This window comes from Lepidochelys olivacea (genome assembly GCF_965140295.1).
Source record: "Lepidochelys olivacea isolate rLepOli2 genome assembly, chromosome: 14".
Classification (NCBI taxonomy): domain Eukaryota; kingdom Metazoa; phylum Chordata; order Testudines; family Cheloniidae; genus Lepidochelys; species Lepidochelys olivacea.
Window position 1 is genome coordinate 19,333,636 of NC_140424.1, and position 16,107 is coordinate 19,349,742.

At 41.4% G+C, this 16,107-nt stretch overlaps 1 protein-coding gene across 2 annotated transcripts; it reads right to left on the minus strand.

The window, feature by feature from the left end:
* Positions 1-259: 259 nt before the first annotated feature.
* Positions 260-15,820, minus strand: CYBC1 (cytochrome b-245 chaperone 1). 2 transcript variants are annotated; one of them, XM_084648214.1, is made up of 7 exons: positions 15,644-15,820; positions 11,359-11,485; positions 10,049-10,090; positions 8,570-8,643; positions 7,311-7,407; positions 3,058-3,202; positions 260-1,656 (listed from the first exon to the last, which is right to left on the minus strand). In XM_084648214.1, exons 2-7 carry the CDS (start codon positions 11,441-11,443, stop codon positions 1,521-1,523), a joined length of 579 nt encoding a protein of 192 aa, XP_084504340.1. In that variant the 5' UTR covers positions 11,444-11,485; positions 15,644-15,820; the 3' UTR covers positions 260-1,520. The 2 variants fall into 2 exon arrangements, with proteins under 2 accessions (XP_084504340.1, XP_084504339.1); XM_084648213.1 differs by having other exon boundaries at positions 11,359-11,489; positions 15,644-15,819.
* Between the last annotated feature and the right edge of the window lie 287 nt (positions 15,821-16,107).

Below are 16,107 nucleotides of genomic sequence, written 5' to 3' on the forward strand. Positions count from 1 at the left end.
ACCTCCCAGTTTGAATGCTGGGATATTCAAGGCTTGATGCTTTTGTGCATCTCCTAAACAAAAAAGGGTAGATTATGATACAAGCAATTTTATCATGTTGAAGTTAGTTTGGCCCAATACATTCACCTTTGTTTCCTTCTCACTAATGACAGTTTGGTATAGACACAATGAATGGAGTTTGAGCTCTAGATATAACTTTCTGATCAAGGCAGAGGTAACTTGTCCAAAATCTACTCTTAAAAAAAAAGCAAGAACCATGTATCAAAAAAATATATATTTCACCACATGGGAAAAAGATCTTAGAAAAGAGGAAAACAATCACAACATATTTGGGGGTAAGATTTGGTCACAAAGCACTGACATTTCTAGCTGTCCCATCCTTCTTAACAGAGAGTATCCAATGCTACAAAAGTCTTATCTAATGCATCAAAAACTTTTAAAATAGGGAACATTGATAGAGCTAGGCTGAAGCTTTATTTTAGCAGTTGGCACTTGAAGAAAAAAAAAACATGGTGGACTTGCCCTGCAGTAGCAGATTTTTAAAAAATAAATATGTAAAGCAGCCTGACTCGAGGCTCCCATGTCTACTACTGTTTTATTTGGAGACAATGCCCATCCCTAAAACAGCAGCATAGGAAATTAAAACATTTCAAAGCGATTGCGAGGCAAGTGCTATTATATTTTATTTAAAAAGAATCACCCCTCTTTGCCTAATCTAGGAGGAATAAGCCACATATGAAATGGACCAATTTTATATCTGAAATTCTGGACCGCCACTTTCAAATTTTTTTATTTCTGTTGGTTTCTAATTGTAAGTAACTTCTTCAGTCCTACTGTACTTTGCATCATCAAAGCTGCCAAGATAGTGGCTATCTTTTTGATTATTTACTATTTTAATATGTTTAAAAGCAATTTTTTTAAGGGATTAACTCTTTGAATTTAATGACAGGATTTAAATATCTGTACCACATTGGAGTTTTCCTTTAAACAAGAGTAATAGAATCTGACATTATAATATAAAGTCACTAATTCAGTCTTTCTAAGTCCAGATACACTGTACCTGCAATGAATATTTACAGCAACCAGAAGTTTAAATGTGTGACTATCACCTTGATAACTGTGGAATGCAATCAACCAGTTCAAACCAATTCGTAAGTACATAATTTTTCCTAGGTTAATTACGAGGAGCTGACAAAGTTCCAAAGCCAGCATTGTCAACACCTACAAACTATAAGGCAAAGTAACAGATAAAATAGTATTTGCTTTGGAGTCTATGCAAGCCACGTACGAACAAATCCATACTAAGGCTTCCAGCTGAAGAACAGTTTATGGGGATGCAGGAATTTAAAGCAATTCGGCATCATCAGGCACTCCAACTCAGATTTTTGCAGCTGTCAAGGCAGAGAAATTCTCACATAGGGAAGATACCAAGCCACCAAATCATGAGGGGACTTCTTAGATGCAGTGCAGCCTATACAGCTTCCAAGCATTCAGAGGGCTCAGCTTTTTTAATTTCATTATTACTGTTCATACTCGTCCTTGGGTTCGTCTGCATCACTGGCATCCGTTTCACTGCTCTGCGACAGATCTTGATGGTTCTCTACTTTGTTCAGTTCCAGAAACCCGGTAATGAGCTTGGCAACTGCTTCCACATCACTATGGAAAGGAATGAATTATGTCCAAATTAATGGAGGTGTGGGGCTGATGAGCCAGAGCAAACGCACTCAATGCTGAACACATATATATCTGAAGGCCCAGTCAATATGTGGAACAAGACTATGGTTAGTAACTCGAATAGGGCCTGTCCAGATTCATAAGCTGTGTGCAACTTTTCCAAACTGCCATTATAATCAGAAAAGTGACTAAAGTGGAACTTCATGAGTTCCATTCTCCCAATGACTTTCAGACAAGATGAGGTTTCCATTCACAAGTCAGAATATTTTCTAACAGCCCCTGCTTTACATTCCCTTGAAAGCTAAAGAACCTGTGGAATTCTTTCTGCTTTTTATCACTAGTAATAAAGATTCCTTAGTTAGTTAATAATTGTACTTATTATGCACGAGGCAGACGATAATCTGCCTCACTCTCTCATAGCTGCACTACTTCAGCATTGCTAACAGGAGAAAGAATGAGGTAAGCAAAAACACAGTTCTAACTTGAAGACACACAGGGAGCAGCACTTTTAGGGAGTATAAATGCACTTGAAGTTAAGTGGTCTACTTAGCTTTCAACACACTTCCTGCCACACAGAAGTATCTGATAAAGTTATTGCTACTAAGATATGATGCAAGATTTTAAGGTCTCCCATTAAGTCAATTACTCTTAAATGGTTTATCTAAAGCACTTAAACATTTTGTAAGGTTCATTTATCACTCTCAACCTATCTCAAGACACCACATGCTTCTGACAAGCAAAGCGATAGGGTGACCTGTACACGTGTTTCCTTCTGGAGAGAGAAAATAATAGCTATAGAAATAATATCATAGAAACAGCAAGATAGAAGCCTGTCTATTCTCTCCTTAAAATTCACCTCTGCTGTGAGGCCTACAAAACACTCAGCAATGGCTGTGACAGCTGCTTGTTACACTTACAAATCTCATTGCCAACTTGAGTTCTCTTTTTGAGTCTCAACTTTGAGTCTTTTTGTTGTATCTCGTTTATACTAAAACTGTGAGCAATTTGGAACAGGGACTGTCTTTTTATGATGTGTCTGTACAGTGCCCATCACAATGGGTCCTCAGTATAAATAACAGCAATAATCAAGGGGCCTCTTTTCCTTTTGATTGAACTACAAGTAATAAAAAAACTATTAGAGGCCTAGAATGTCTAATATTATAGATTTCATTACACAATTGCTCTTATTCTCAAATGCCTGAGACTCAAATCAGTCAGGGTTTGAAAAGCATAACCTGAATAATCCTAAAACTAGATTAAATAAAACTACCAACAGATCTTGGACAATTCTCCCAACAGCCTCCTATAATCCAGCCATTGGCCCTATAGTTAACACCTACTCCTCTTTCACACACACTCATAATCGAAAAGAATAGCTCATACCTTCTACAGCCCATCACTGCACTCTGGGTCAGGGGGTGGGAAAATCCAGTGACAAATCGAAGCACTACCAGGTAACCCTTCCCAAAGTAACGCACTTTCTCCTCTTCCACGTTCACATCTCGAATCTCATGCAGCGAAGCCGCCACTGTTAGCAAAAGCAGGGGAAGAACATCAATTACAGCCATTCCCAACATTGCCACTTCTGACTTATGTGACTGGGCTCCCTCTCCCTGCTTTAATAATAATGAGCCTCTGTGCAAGGCTTCAGTACTGCTGCCCTCCTCCCACTCCACTGGGTGTGCTCTACGCCGCAGTTCTGGGATCCCAAACACCATCAACTGTGGTGAGGGCAAACAAACCTGGATCTGGATGCAAAGCAGAATGCACCAACTGGTATAGTTTGCTCTAATGAACTGGTACAGCTGCCCAAATATTGACAATCATCCATTTATTACTTATGCTTTCCTGCTGTTTTTCCCTCTTTCATTAAAGACAGTTCAAACTGTTTTCTGTATCAGGTAGTTAACAGCTGTTAAATGTATTGAGACTGAGCAGGTGTTGTAAAATTCACCATTCAGATCAGTCACTTTCAGAGCATCTCCTGGCTTCTGGGTCTCCATGTTAATTAGCATTTGCTCTCTGTTTCTGGTACAAATGCCTACTCTTGAGAAAACATTCGCTTATTGTTCAGGACACAAAAAAGGGGAAGTTCATGAACATTAACACTCACTCCTTCCTTCCCCTTCCCCCAAAATCTGTTTGAAATTTCATCATAATATTTAAGGAGGTTCTAAATGCTTTGAAGCCACTAAAAGCTCCCAACTATTTAAACATATTAGGAAGCAGTTTGATTTAGTCAAGCAAGGAGAGCATATGTTTGGAAGTCAAGAACATCCTGGGTTCTAGTTCCAATATAGCCAAGGCTCACTGTGACCTCAAGCAAGTCACTTAACCTGGGTTTGACTACTGTCACTGCAGCTATGCAATTGAATCAGATGCAGAAAGCTCAGTGGAAACCAGATGCAACATTTAAACTGAGCCTTCCTGGATAAGTTCACATTTTTAAAAACGGACATTAGGATTTTGCATGGTGTGTTCTCAGAATAGTCTGAGGGATTTTGTTTTTTAATTGCTGTTCCCCAAGCCCAGCCATACCATTATCAACACTTCTTTTTGCTGTAGTGTGCACTACTTTAGCTCAATCTAGAATTAAACTCAGCCTGGTGGGGGAAGCTACTTGTATCAAGGGTTAAGAGACCATCTTGCAGAGTAACAAACCAACATGGGAGTGCACGATGCAACAGGAAAAAGAGTAGCCTGTTAGCTATAGCTACGACAGAGGCTGTGAGCAGGAATTCTCCAGTGATAATACTTCTATTCTAGTCATTCACTGATTTATACTATGCTCCTCACCACTGTACCCGAGTGTCTAGAGCTGTATAAAAGAAAAAAAATCAGTCACCATGTTTGTGAATATATTTATTTCTAATTCTCATCCTCCAGGTCCCTGACAGGCTGAAGCTCCCTTGGGATTCCTCCTTCCGACAAGCAACCCCAGATGCTCGTGTCACATAAACCTAAAAATGCTGCTTTCACTGCATATCCCACTCAAGGAAGAGATCCCCAAACAGCACTCATTTCTCTAGCATGGCAGCAAGAGAACTGATCCTGTCCCAGTTTCTCATTTTTATTTCTGATGTATAGTGTTACCAAAACCAAATTTTCAGATAACACGAAGGTCACCCACAACTTCTGTTGCTTCTGAGGTGCTGCTTTTCAACACTGTCATCATCCTAAAAAGAAAAGGAGTACTTGTGGCACCTTAGAGACTAACCAATTTATTTGAGCATAAGCTATAGCTCACGAAAGCTTATGCTCAAATAAATTGGTTAGTCTCTAAGGTGCCACAAGTACTCCTTTTCTTTTTGCGAATACAGACTAACACGGCTGCTACTCTGAAACCTGTCATCATCCTGGCACTCTCCCCAGTACCAGCTCCCATGTGTACATCACAAAGTGAATCAAGTTTCCCCTCTTCTTTGTGCTATCCAAGAGCAGCTTCTAGAGCTTCAGTGAAAGCAACTGCTCGATGCCGTGAAGTGACCAAAGCCTTTAAGAGCTGGGTTTGATTTCAGGAAATGCAGATTAATTAAATGGATTTTCTGTCTTGCATTTTCTAAGCAGGGATGGACAGTAAACAGTACCCAGAAACAGAGATCCGGTAATGATATACCATCTGTAGCTGTGCGTGCACACGCACAATAAATATGCAAAAAGAAAAGGAGTACTTGTGGCACCTTAGAGACTACAACTCACTTCAGCTTATGCTCAAATAAATTGGTTAGTCTCTAAGGTGCCACAAGTACTCCTTTTCTTTTTGTGGATACAGACTAACACGGCTGCTACTCTGAACCCTAACAATAAATATGGTATCTTAAAATGGAAAGAAATATAACTCTACATTTCTACACCATTTTTTACCCAAGGATCTCCAGTTGCTTTACATACATGCATGGAGCCCCAAAACACTGCTGTAAGATACATATGCTATCCTTCTGACAAGGAGACACAGGGTTTAGGAGATCTAACCGAGGCTGCACAGTGAATTAGTGCCAAATTAGGATTAGAACCTAGAAGTCTCAACTCCCCTGCTCCAACAACTAGATTTCAGTATCTCTCACCATCAATATTTGCAAAGCACACTGCAGATTTCAGTACATTAAAACTGAGTAAAATACAGCCACAAATGCCAATATGCCCAGGAAAGCCCTATAGTAGTGTAAAAAAAAAAAATCTGTGCGCTCTGGCTATACTGTATAAGAGACCTTTAGCAATGTGGTATGCCCATTTGCATTTTAATACCCAGAATGCTTTTGCAGCTTAGCATGATGGTGGCATCTGCTCTCTGGAAACCAAAGAGCTAGGAATGGATGGAAATGGTTGACTGAGTGCAGAACTCTAGAATAGTTTATAAAAAGATCTGCACATAATTCCTCCTTCTCTGCCCAACTCTCACACTTTACTCCTGGGGGAATTCTATGCTACTGCATGCACGCATAATTAATTAGCCACACATATTTTTAATTTTTTTGCGCAGAAAAAAGCTTCTGCCGAAATGTTGCTACGGTTTCCCCTTTTGCCCACTAGAGAATGCTGTGGCGCAAGAACAGCAGCAGCTCCCAACAGAAAATATCGTCTGCAGTTCCATCTTTTGCCTACCAGAGGGCACTGTGGAGATACAAAAAAAAAACAGCAGCTCCTGGCCAGCGAGGGAAGAGAAAGAGCCTGCCTTTGTCAGGCCAGCTCAGAAGACAGGGGTTATGGGGAAACAGACAGCGTGGGGTGCTGGGGGGGGTCAGACAGGGGCTCATAAGGGCTAGTGGGGGAGGACAGACCGGGGCAGGGGCTGAATGGGAGTGGAGGCACAGGGCCACAGGGGAGAGGGAGATGCAGGGCCACATGGTGATGGGGGTCGGGCTACAGAGCTACATAGGGACAGAGGGTGGCTGAGTGGGGGCACAGAGACACATGGGGACAGGGGAAGGAGGTACAGGGACACATAGGGACAGGGGGTGGCTGAGTGAGGGCACAGAGACACATAGGGATGGGGGGTGCAGGGCCACATGGGGATGGGGGAGGAGTAGGTTTCTGAGTGGGGGTGGAGGGACACATGGGAGTGCAGGAACAGATGGGGACACGGGCAGATGTGCCTGACTGAATGGGAGAGGCTAGGGGTCAGCCAGGGTCTACATAGGGGAAGCTCCCTAACAATCCCTTCCTGCATCCCAAAAACACCTGTTCCATACTTTTCCCACCCATACCCAACAACCCTCCAAGTTCACAGCCAGGCTCCTTCCCAGCAATTTACTTCCCTCTCCCTCAGCTCCTCAGTTACCCCTGACTCCCCCAAGCCTTTGCACTGCTTCTGAGGGGTGTGGGAAATACAGTTCTGTATTGTAGTTTAAATGAATTTTTACTCAGAGTTCTGTATTAATATGCCTAGTAAGGAATCTATTTGTCAAAAAACATTTCCTGAATCTTTTTTGTTGTCTGTAGTGTTACAGACATGCTTGCTGACAGGTATTTTGAAATAAATGATCAAAAATAATTGAAACTGCTGTGATTATATTGTGTTATTTTGACAAATAAAATACACAGAGTTTTAAAATATTGTGCACAGAATTTTTAATTTTTTGGTGCAGAATTCCCCCAGGAGTAACACTTGGTACCTACAGAAACACCTACTTTCTTACCTTGTTCGTGGCCTGCTCTTGAGAGGGTCAATATTTTTTTGTAAAGGTTGAATGTTTTAAGGAAGACCTTTCCCTTGTCCTTGTCAAATACAGCTTCCTGTAAAATAGCAACACAGCATCAATTGTATCCTTTTCTTTTAAGTTGGAAGGTGGCATTTACAACCTCCAAAAAATAAACAGCCCAACACTCACCTGTAGAGTTAGTTTCTGTTATCACAGCAATATGAACTTAATAGTTTTACTTTTACTCACTCCTGTCCCATTACTGGATTATGAAGTCAACATTTTATTCTTGGCTTCCCCTCAAACCAGACTTGTCTGAATCTCACACCCTCTTTCCAGGATAGGGTTTAAGTGGTTTTATTCTCCTTTAACTGTAAACTGTCCCTGACCTTAAGACAAGATGTCACACCTTACAGAAACTGAAACTTGCTCTTTAAGTGTGTGTGTGTTGTTGTCCCACAACCCCCAGGCTACTGTGAACATAAAATCTACCTACACCTTTCAATAATAACAGTGACATTACCAACTGGGCAAATTTTTGGACTTACATGATATGGTGATGTTTACATTAAAAAGAAAACATCCCAAGGATTAGATGGCTCCAGGGACCGGTAATGGAACAGGGCATCTTTCGCATCTGGGTCATTTATTCAAGTACAGCATGGGTTAGTACAATGACAATCTTCCAACTGCTTGTGAAATGAGTTGGTAACATCAGTCCAGTTTCTGATGGACAGTTGTCAACATCATAAAAAAAAAAATCACAAATAGCACTCTCCTGAGAGTGGGGAAATATTGAGTGGGACTGGAGGTAGATCTGTCCTATAGTGACATGGGGGGCCTACCAACTAGCACGGACAGCATGTGCAGGAAGCTTACACTAGTAACTTCATGTGCTACTCCTGTTCTCTTAGATGAAAATCACATGTTGCAAATATTTCAGCTTATAATTGCAAAAATATTCTACACAAAACATTAAAAATACGACAGATATGTTTGGCTAAGTGTTGTCTTTAAACACCAGTTCATCTTTAACAATGTTTCCTGTATTATCAGTATAAAGATTACCCTCACAGTTAACATTTATTATAAGTTACCAATATGGCTACATTTCTCAACAGTGTCTGACAGTGTAACTTGTTTACTTGGATTACACAATATTAGTGATTATCTGGTTGCTGAAATCGACAGCCGACAAATACTTGAAGTCAGCACAACCCACTTCCTGTCTTCTGAGTTCACAGCATGTGTCTTACCTCCCACTCCTCCAGATTCTGTGCAGCCACAAAGAGACACCCAGCTATATAGAAGAGTTTCCATCCCAAGCTGTCTGATCAATACAAGATACACAGTATTAAATACATTGTTTGAATAGCAAGCAAAAGATAGTAATAAAGATGACACACCCACTCTGGGAGCAAATAAGAAAGAAATGCGCCTTTCATGACAGATGTTTTCTTCTTCAACAGTAAGATACAGTATTTTAATAGTGTATTTCCAGGATCAAAAAAAGCAGAAGTTATTCCATTGTAGAAAGTTTTTTGTTGTTGTTTTAAAAACACTGGAATCAGTGCTATACAGAATGAACAACATATTTGTTGCTGGCAGGATTGTACATAGTTCTGTTGTGGATATGATTTTTTTTCCTGAGAACTTGAGATATTGAAATACTTTAACAAGGGGCTCCCATAAACACGTTCCTCCTTAGCCTGTGATAACCCATATGATAAATCCCCTTTGTACTGCAGAGAACAGGGGTGAGAGACTGGGGATATTAATTTATTGAAACAAACATGTTTCTTCAGACCAACAAGGGAAGCAGTCAGCACATCTTGGCAAACACATATATAAAATGTCACATGCTGGAAATGTTTACACAGTGCAATCTGTCTTAAGTGACTGCTCTAGGAACTAACAATCAATTGCTTGACAAAGGTCTTTTACTAAAGATGGAGCAGAACTGGGCTCAGTACGTTTGGGGAGACTCCAGCGCAGTCTCTTAAGAAAGGATATTGTCTTTTACAGGTGGCGCCTCATATAGGTTTCACTGAATTTTGTCCTGGAAAAATATACTGACTATATTGTTAGTATAATGCACTGTTCCAGTTGTGTCATTTGAAACAAAGATGGAGGCTTATAGGATGCTCTTCAGCTTGTTTATTTATGATGGGAGCGGGGAGCATTTGGTGCAATCTGATCCATTCCCAAAAGAACAGATAAAAATAAAGAGCAAATTTTTGATGAGCCCCAAGGATTAGTTCTCTCTGGCAGGAGTGACTTAATAGCATCCAGAGAGAAGTACTTCCATCAGAGGCATGGTACACTCTTCAGTTTGCTGGCAGAACTTTAACAATATCTACCCTCCCTGTGGAGTTAAAAGTACCTACTAGCTAAGGTTTGTAAAATGTATTGAAACATAAAGCATTACAGAGTGCTAAGTATCATTGTTATAAATACTCTGGGGATGTGGGAAAGCAAGGCTGGAACGGAGCTGCGGAAATAACTAAAGAGGGAGAAAAATAGAAGATCATGGGGTAAGTCTGGGGAAGGATGCTGCCAAGTTTTAAGATTTGTACCAGCTCCAAGAGTTTATGGTAGGCACTTTATAAGTTAAAAAAAAAAAGTACAAGATATTAAGGGGGGGGATCAGGTGGAAGCTAGGGGAGAAAATCATCATATGAAAGAAAATTCCAACAGGAAAGAATAAAACTCTCCATAAAGTAACCGGACATTACCTTCACTGTAATAAGCAGCAGCCAGACCTATGGAAGATATTCCTGGAAAGAGAGGGGACAGGTATGATTTAAACATGTAACTCGAGATATCTAATAATTCCTTTATTTAATTCACACATATACACGCACCTAAGTTATATCCATTAATTCTCATGGAAAGAAGAGCTAGCTTTGATTGCAGCTTTGTTGTCCCTTTTGATTGTTACTCTCTCTCAATGCAGAGAGCAAATAAAGCATTTTGTATTAAATAAAATATAATTCTCTCTCTTTCATGTAATTATATCATATTTTTAAAATGGGGAAACTGAGGTACAGATAGGAAAAAGTGGCTTGCCTAAGGTCAGACAGCAAGACAGTGACCGAATCAGGAACAGAACCAGAAGCTCCAACTCCCAGCAAGTCTAACCATTAAATCTCGCTTCCCCTGCAAGGATAGCACTACTTTGAGTACTGAGGACATGAATATTAAAAAGTCTATTCTTAGCTGCAAGATAGCCTACCGTGCTCTGTGGGACCAACAGAAACCTGTGCATGCACTGTTGGCGTACACCTGTGTCATAAAGGTTGCCAAATGCTGTCACATATCCAAGAAACAATTGTTGGACAATACCTCATGCATTGGAATGCCTTGCTTTAATTATAATGTGGACCCAGGCTGCCAGTTTGACAAAATTTGTTTACAGTATTAAAAGACAGTATGGTCTAGTTGACTGGGAAATAGGATTGGGAACCAGGATCTCCTGAGTTCAACTACCAACTCTTAGTGTAGTCTTGGGCAAACAACTTACCCACTCTTTGATTCTGTTTCCCCATGTGTAAAACAGAGATAGAAGCACCATACCTAACTTGCAGGAAGCGCTGTGAGGCTTCATACTTTACGTCTACACAGTGCCCTTAAGACAAGAAATGCTATATAAATGCCAGAGGTGAAATTCTGGGCCCATTTAAGTGAATGGGAGTTTTGCTGCTGACTTCTGTGATCCCAAGATTTCTCCCCAAGGGTTTATTAATAGTCAGCTGTGTCTTCATGCTATCCATAAGTGTCAGTGGCTATCCATAAGTGTTAGTGGAGACTAAAGTTGAGGTGATTTCACCTTCCCAAATAATACTTCCCAGAAATCTTAAAAGTCATCTTAATAGGGTTTCTCTCAGGAAACATTTGTAACCCGCTTTCCTTAAAGCATGCATTTAAATGGATTTAGTCCTATACATACTATTTGTGGCTGGCATAAAAATACAAGCCTGGGAAAAGCAGGTCCACGTTGCTCATTCATCTCTTCCTGTATGGGGAAGAATCATCAGTGTCTTACCAACAAAGAGAGACCAAGATCTGATGCCAGGTGATCTCTTCAAATGAAGAATGGAACTTGTGCGGTTTTCAAGCAACATGTACATCTTCAGGAGAAATTCCCTGCAGCCTAGTAACACTCATGAAACCTAGCTGGACAATGAAAAGGAGTAAGAACTTACAAGTTATTGCTTTACCCTTTGTCCTTCCTTTCTATGCCCCAATATTTGTAAACAACCTTCAGTCATGTCCAGCTAGATTGTAATCTATCCAGGGCAAGGATATGGTGTTCTACTTACATGTAAAATACCATGCACATTTATGACACTGTACAGTAATCACCATGGAGACTTGCAAAACAAGATTAACAAAGATTTGAACCCTGTAAGAAATGTCTCATTCTTTCTTTAAGGTTCCCTTCATTCCTAGCATAAGCAATATCCTTTGAAGAGTTTCCAAAACTGGCTGTCAAAATAAAATTAGCATTGTATTAACTAGCAATTGTGAACTCAGGAGAAAAGAAAAGCAATAGAAAGAGAGTGGTAAGTTCTTGTACAAAGCATTTCTTCAGTTAACAGGAAAGGGCAACAATAATGGTCAGCCTGTCAGCCAAAGCAGGACTAGGCAGCACACCACAACACAGGATACAGGATTTCACGACTCAGTCCCTCACTCCAGGGTTGCGAGCGCTGCAGGATCAGCCCAAACAGGAAGAAGCACTTCACAAGGCACTGAGCTATACCTACAGCAAACTCAGGAATATAACTGAGTGGTATTGTAGACAGCCATATGCAGCCCTCCTCAACCAGAGAATAGGATCAACACACATTAAGAAAGATGGTGGGAATTAGAAGAGAGGCACTAATTATAAACATTAAGACTAGACAAATCATTTTCATCAAATAATCATGGCAAGAAATTATTTTAATCTTTGAGCAATTGTGACTTCCAACAAACACTCTGTTCTACCTATGGTGACTTCAGCATATAAAAGGATTTATATTAGGGCTCCAGCAGGACATGTGTGAGGGTGGACTGATTTGGTCAGGATGGATTACCACCACTGAGGAGGAGACAACAATGGGGATAGCTTTCCAGAAGGTTTAAAACTTCTCTTCTAGTGGAGAACTAGTTGCGGGGGGAGAGGGACTGGGAGAAACGACAATACGTTTTCAAACTGTTTTCCTCATTATGGTGATGACTACGCAGCCACAACCCACGGAACAGGGGATGAGATCACATTATTTTTATGAAATACCGTGTATGCCACAACATTTTTAGTAGGTCCAGCAGAGCAGGCTGTGGATGGTATACCAGCATTAACTGTGAATTTCCTCTATTTGTTTGGTTTGTGTCACAACCTTGGTATTACTTAAATGTAAGAGAGGGGAGAAGTGTTGTGCAGCCTTCCCCAAGAGTGTCATCTAGAAGACAGATGATCCTACCTACTGCACACATTACCTTTACTCACATTACCAGAGAATAGTTATCAGTGGTTCACGGTCATGCTGGAAGGGCATAACGAGTGGGTTCCCGCAGAGATCGGTTCTGGGTCTGGTTCTGTTCAATATCTTCATCAATGATTTAGATAATGGCATAGAGAGTACACTTACAAAGTTTGCAGACAATACCAAGCTGGAAGGGGTTGCAAGTGCTTTGGAGGATAGGATTAAAATTCAAAATGATCTGGACAAACTGGAGAAAAGGTCTGAAGTAAATAGAATGAAATTCAATATGGACAAATGCAAAGTACTCCACTTAGGAAGGAACAGTCAGTTGCACACATACAAAATGGGAAATGACTGCTTAGGAAGGAGTACTGTGGAAAGGGATCTGGGGATCATAGTAGATCACAAGCTAAATATGAGTCAACAGTGTAACAATGTTACAAAAAAGGCAAACATCATTCTGGGATGCATTAGCAGGAGTATTGTAAGCAAGACATGAGAAGTCATTCTTCTACTCTACTCCACGCTGATTAGACCTCAACTGGAGTATTGTGTCCAGTTCTGGGCGCCACATTTCAGGAAAGATGTGGTCAAATTGGAGAAAGTCCAGAGAAGAGCAACAAAAATGATTACAGGTCTAGAAAACATGACCTATGAGGGAAGATTGAAAAAATTGGGTTTGTTTAGTCTGGAGAAGAGACGACTGAGAGGGGACATGATAACAGTTTTCAAGTACATAAAAGGTTGTTACAAGGAGGAGGGAGAAAAAATTTTCTTCTTAACCTCTGATGATAGGACAAGAAGCAATGGGCTTAAACTGCAGCAAGGGAGGTTTAGGTTGTACATTAGGAAAAACTTCCTAACTGTCAGAGTGGTCAAGCACTGAAATAAATTGTCAAGGGAGGTTGTGGAATCTCCATCATTGGGGATTTTTAAGAGCAGGTTGGACAAACACCTGTCAGGGATGGTCTAGAGAATACTTAGTGCTGCCTTGAGTGCAGGGGACTGGACTAGATGACCACTCAAGGTCCCTTCCAGTCCTATGATTCTATGATTATTTGGAGAAACAGACTAAAGCCTCAAGGCAATTGCAAGCAAATCTAGTACTATATAAATCACCACTTTTCTTACTTTAAGTAGCCTTAAAGACTTACTGCATTTTCACCCTCTCTCAGATGAAGGAGCTCTAGCTGTCACTGCAAAGCTGACACGGCATGACATAATGCAGTACCACGTGGAGGCAGTGCATCTAATGGTTAAAGCCAGAGGCTGTCAGGACTCCTGGGTTGTATTTCTGGCTCCGCCATTCAGCCACTGAGAGAGTTTTGGCAAGCCACTTAACCTTTCCGTTTATCCAGCTCTAAAATAATACTGACCTTCCCCATAAGTGTGTTATGAGGCTTTTTATTGGTATAGTGCTTTGGGATCATTGGCTTGAAAAGCATTATATGGTTCTTTTATCCTGGGAGATCCTGAGCACTTACAATTCTTATTGAGTTCAGTGGAGTTGTGGCTGCACAGCACCTCTCAGAATCAGACCTTATAGGTATCATTATTACATTATTGAACTAACAATTCCTATGTCTGCAATATCAGTTAGCAGAAATTTGACTTTCAGTGGATGTTATCTACCTACACTACAGGATTCTACATCCCTTACAACACACTCAACAGTATTTTGAATCGACATTAGGAAGCAAACAGAGCCAAACAGGCTCATGCACATCCAGGTTCTGAGAAGACAGAAATGGCCATATCTTGATTCCTTACTCATCCTGTTGTTCTGGGATATTGCATGAAGCATGCACACACTTTTACTGTTGGGCACTTTAGACACAAAGTTTAGTTTAAAAAAATTATAAAACCGAAACAGAAATATATTAATGATTTTTAAAAAATTAAAATGAAAACATTTTCTGGGCATGATGCTAATACTTCCTCGCAGCAGGTGCATCGGAACCTAACAGTGAAACAGCCAAAGCTAAGTCAGCATCCTGCATTAAGATCTGCTAACACAGAATCATTCATCCCTTTTTAGAGTAACAGCCGTGTTAGTCTGTATTTGCAAAAAGAAAAGGAGGACTTGTGGCACCTTAGAGACTAACCAATTTATTTGAGCATAAGCTTTCGTGAGCATCCGATGAAGTGAGCTGTAGCTCACGAAAGCTTACGCTCAAATAAATTGGTTAGTCTCTAAGTTCTAACTCCTGTTCTTCATCCCTTTTTACCTCTCTGCTCTGGATCGGTCTCCCTCCAATCAAATCTGACCCCAGACTTTCTAACATCTCCTGGCAAATGTCCAGCTGTCAACTGAAACGCAACATGATCCAAAGCAAGCTCTTCTTCTTTCCCTGCTGATACTAGGTGGGAAATATTTCTGGTCTAGAACTGCAGAGCATTCACTGTTTTGTGCTTGCTCTACAATTCGAACAGAGGAAAACAGCGGGGGTGCCTCATGATTCCTTTCCCCGTCCTAGTACCCCGGACATACTGCGGCTCTTGTCGTTTTATCAACCATCAGTTGGTTATTAATACCTGCTCCTCGCCCCAGCCTCGTCGTTTCCGCAACAAGAATAAAAGGGAAGATGTGCTTGGACTGAGCTCCCCTCTGATGCATTAATCAGACACTGGAGTTTCCCCACCACCTCACCTCCCATGTAGCCACATCCCTCCCCATGCCCCCACAGTCCCAGCAACCCGCCCCAAACCTTGGCACCCCAACCGCATGCAGCCTGCTCCTCCCGCAACACCAGCCCCCCACACTGTCCTAGCCCCCCACATCCCAGCCCCGCACGCCATGCAGCCCGCCTCACTCCCCTCCCCCCGCACGCTGGGAGGGGAAGCAGCACCGCCACTGACCGGCTCCTTCCCGCAGCAGCGCAGCCCCACACAGACGCGCATCGAACGGGACTCGCCGCTCACTTTACTTCCCGAATCCGGCCGGGAGGCGCCACACCATAGAGTCGTGGGACCCGAGCGCCCTCGGCGATCAAAGCGGAGATTGAACACCGCGCGCTAGAGTGTCGATACGCAAAACGCGCCGTAACTTTGGCGGCCATTTTTGCTTCGGGCAAGAAAAATTCCCCCCCCCGGCGAAAAAAATACCCATTAACTTCTGTGTATGTGCTTGGTGCCTAAATCCAAGATGGCGACCAACTTTAAATCCTTTCCGCCCAAATCCAAAATGGCGTGTTAAATTAAGTTATTACAGCTGCCCAAATCCAAGATGGCAACTTACGTTAACTCCTTCCCGCCCAAATTCAAGATGGCCTGTTAAGTAAAGGTCTTACAGCTACCCAAGTCCAAGATGGTGACTGAGGCAC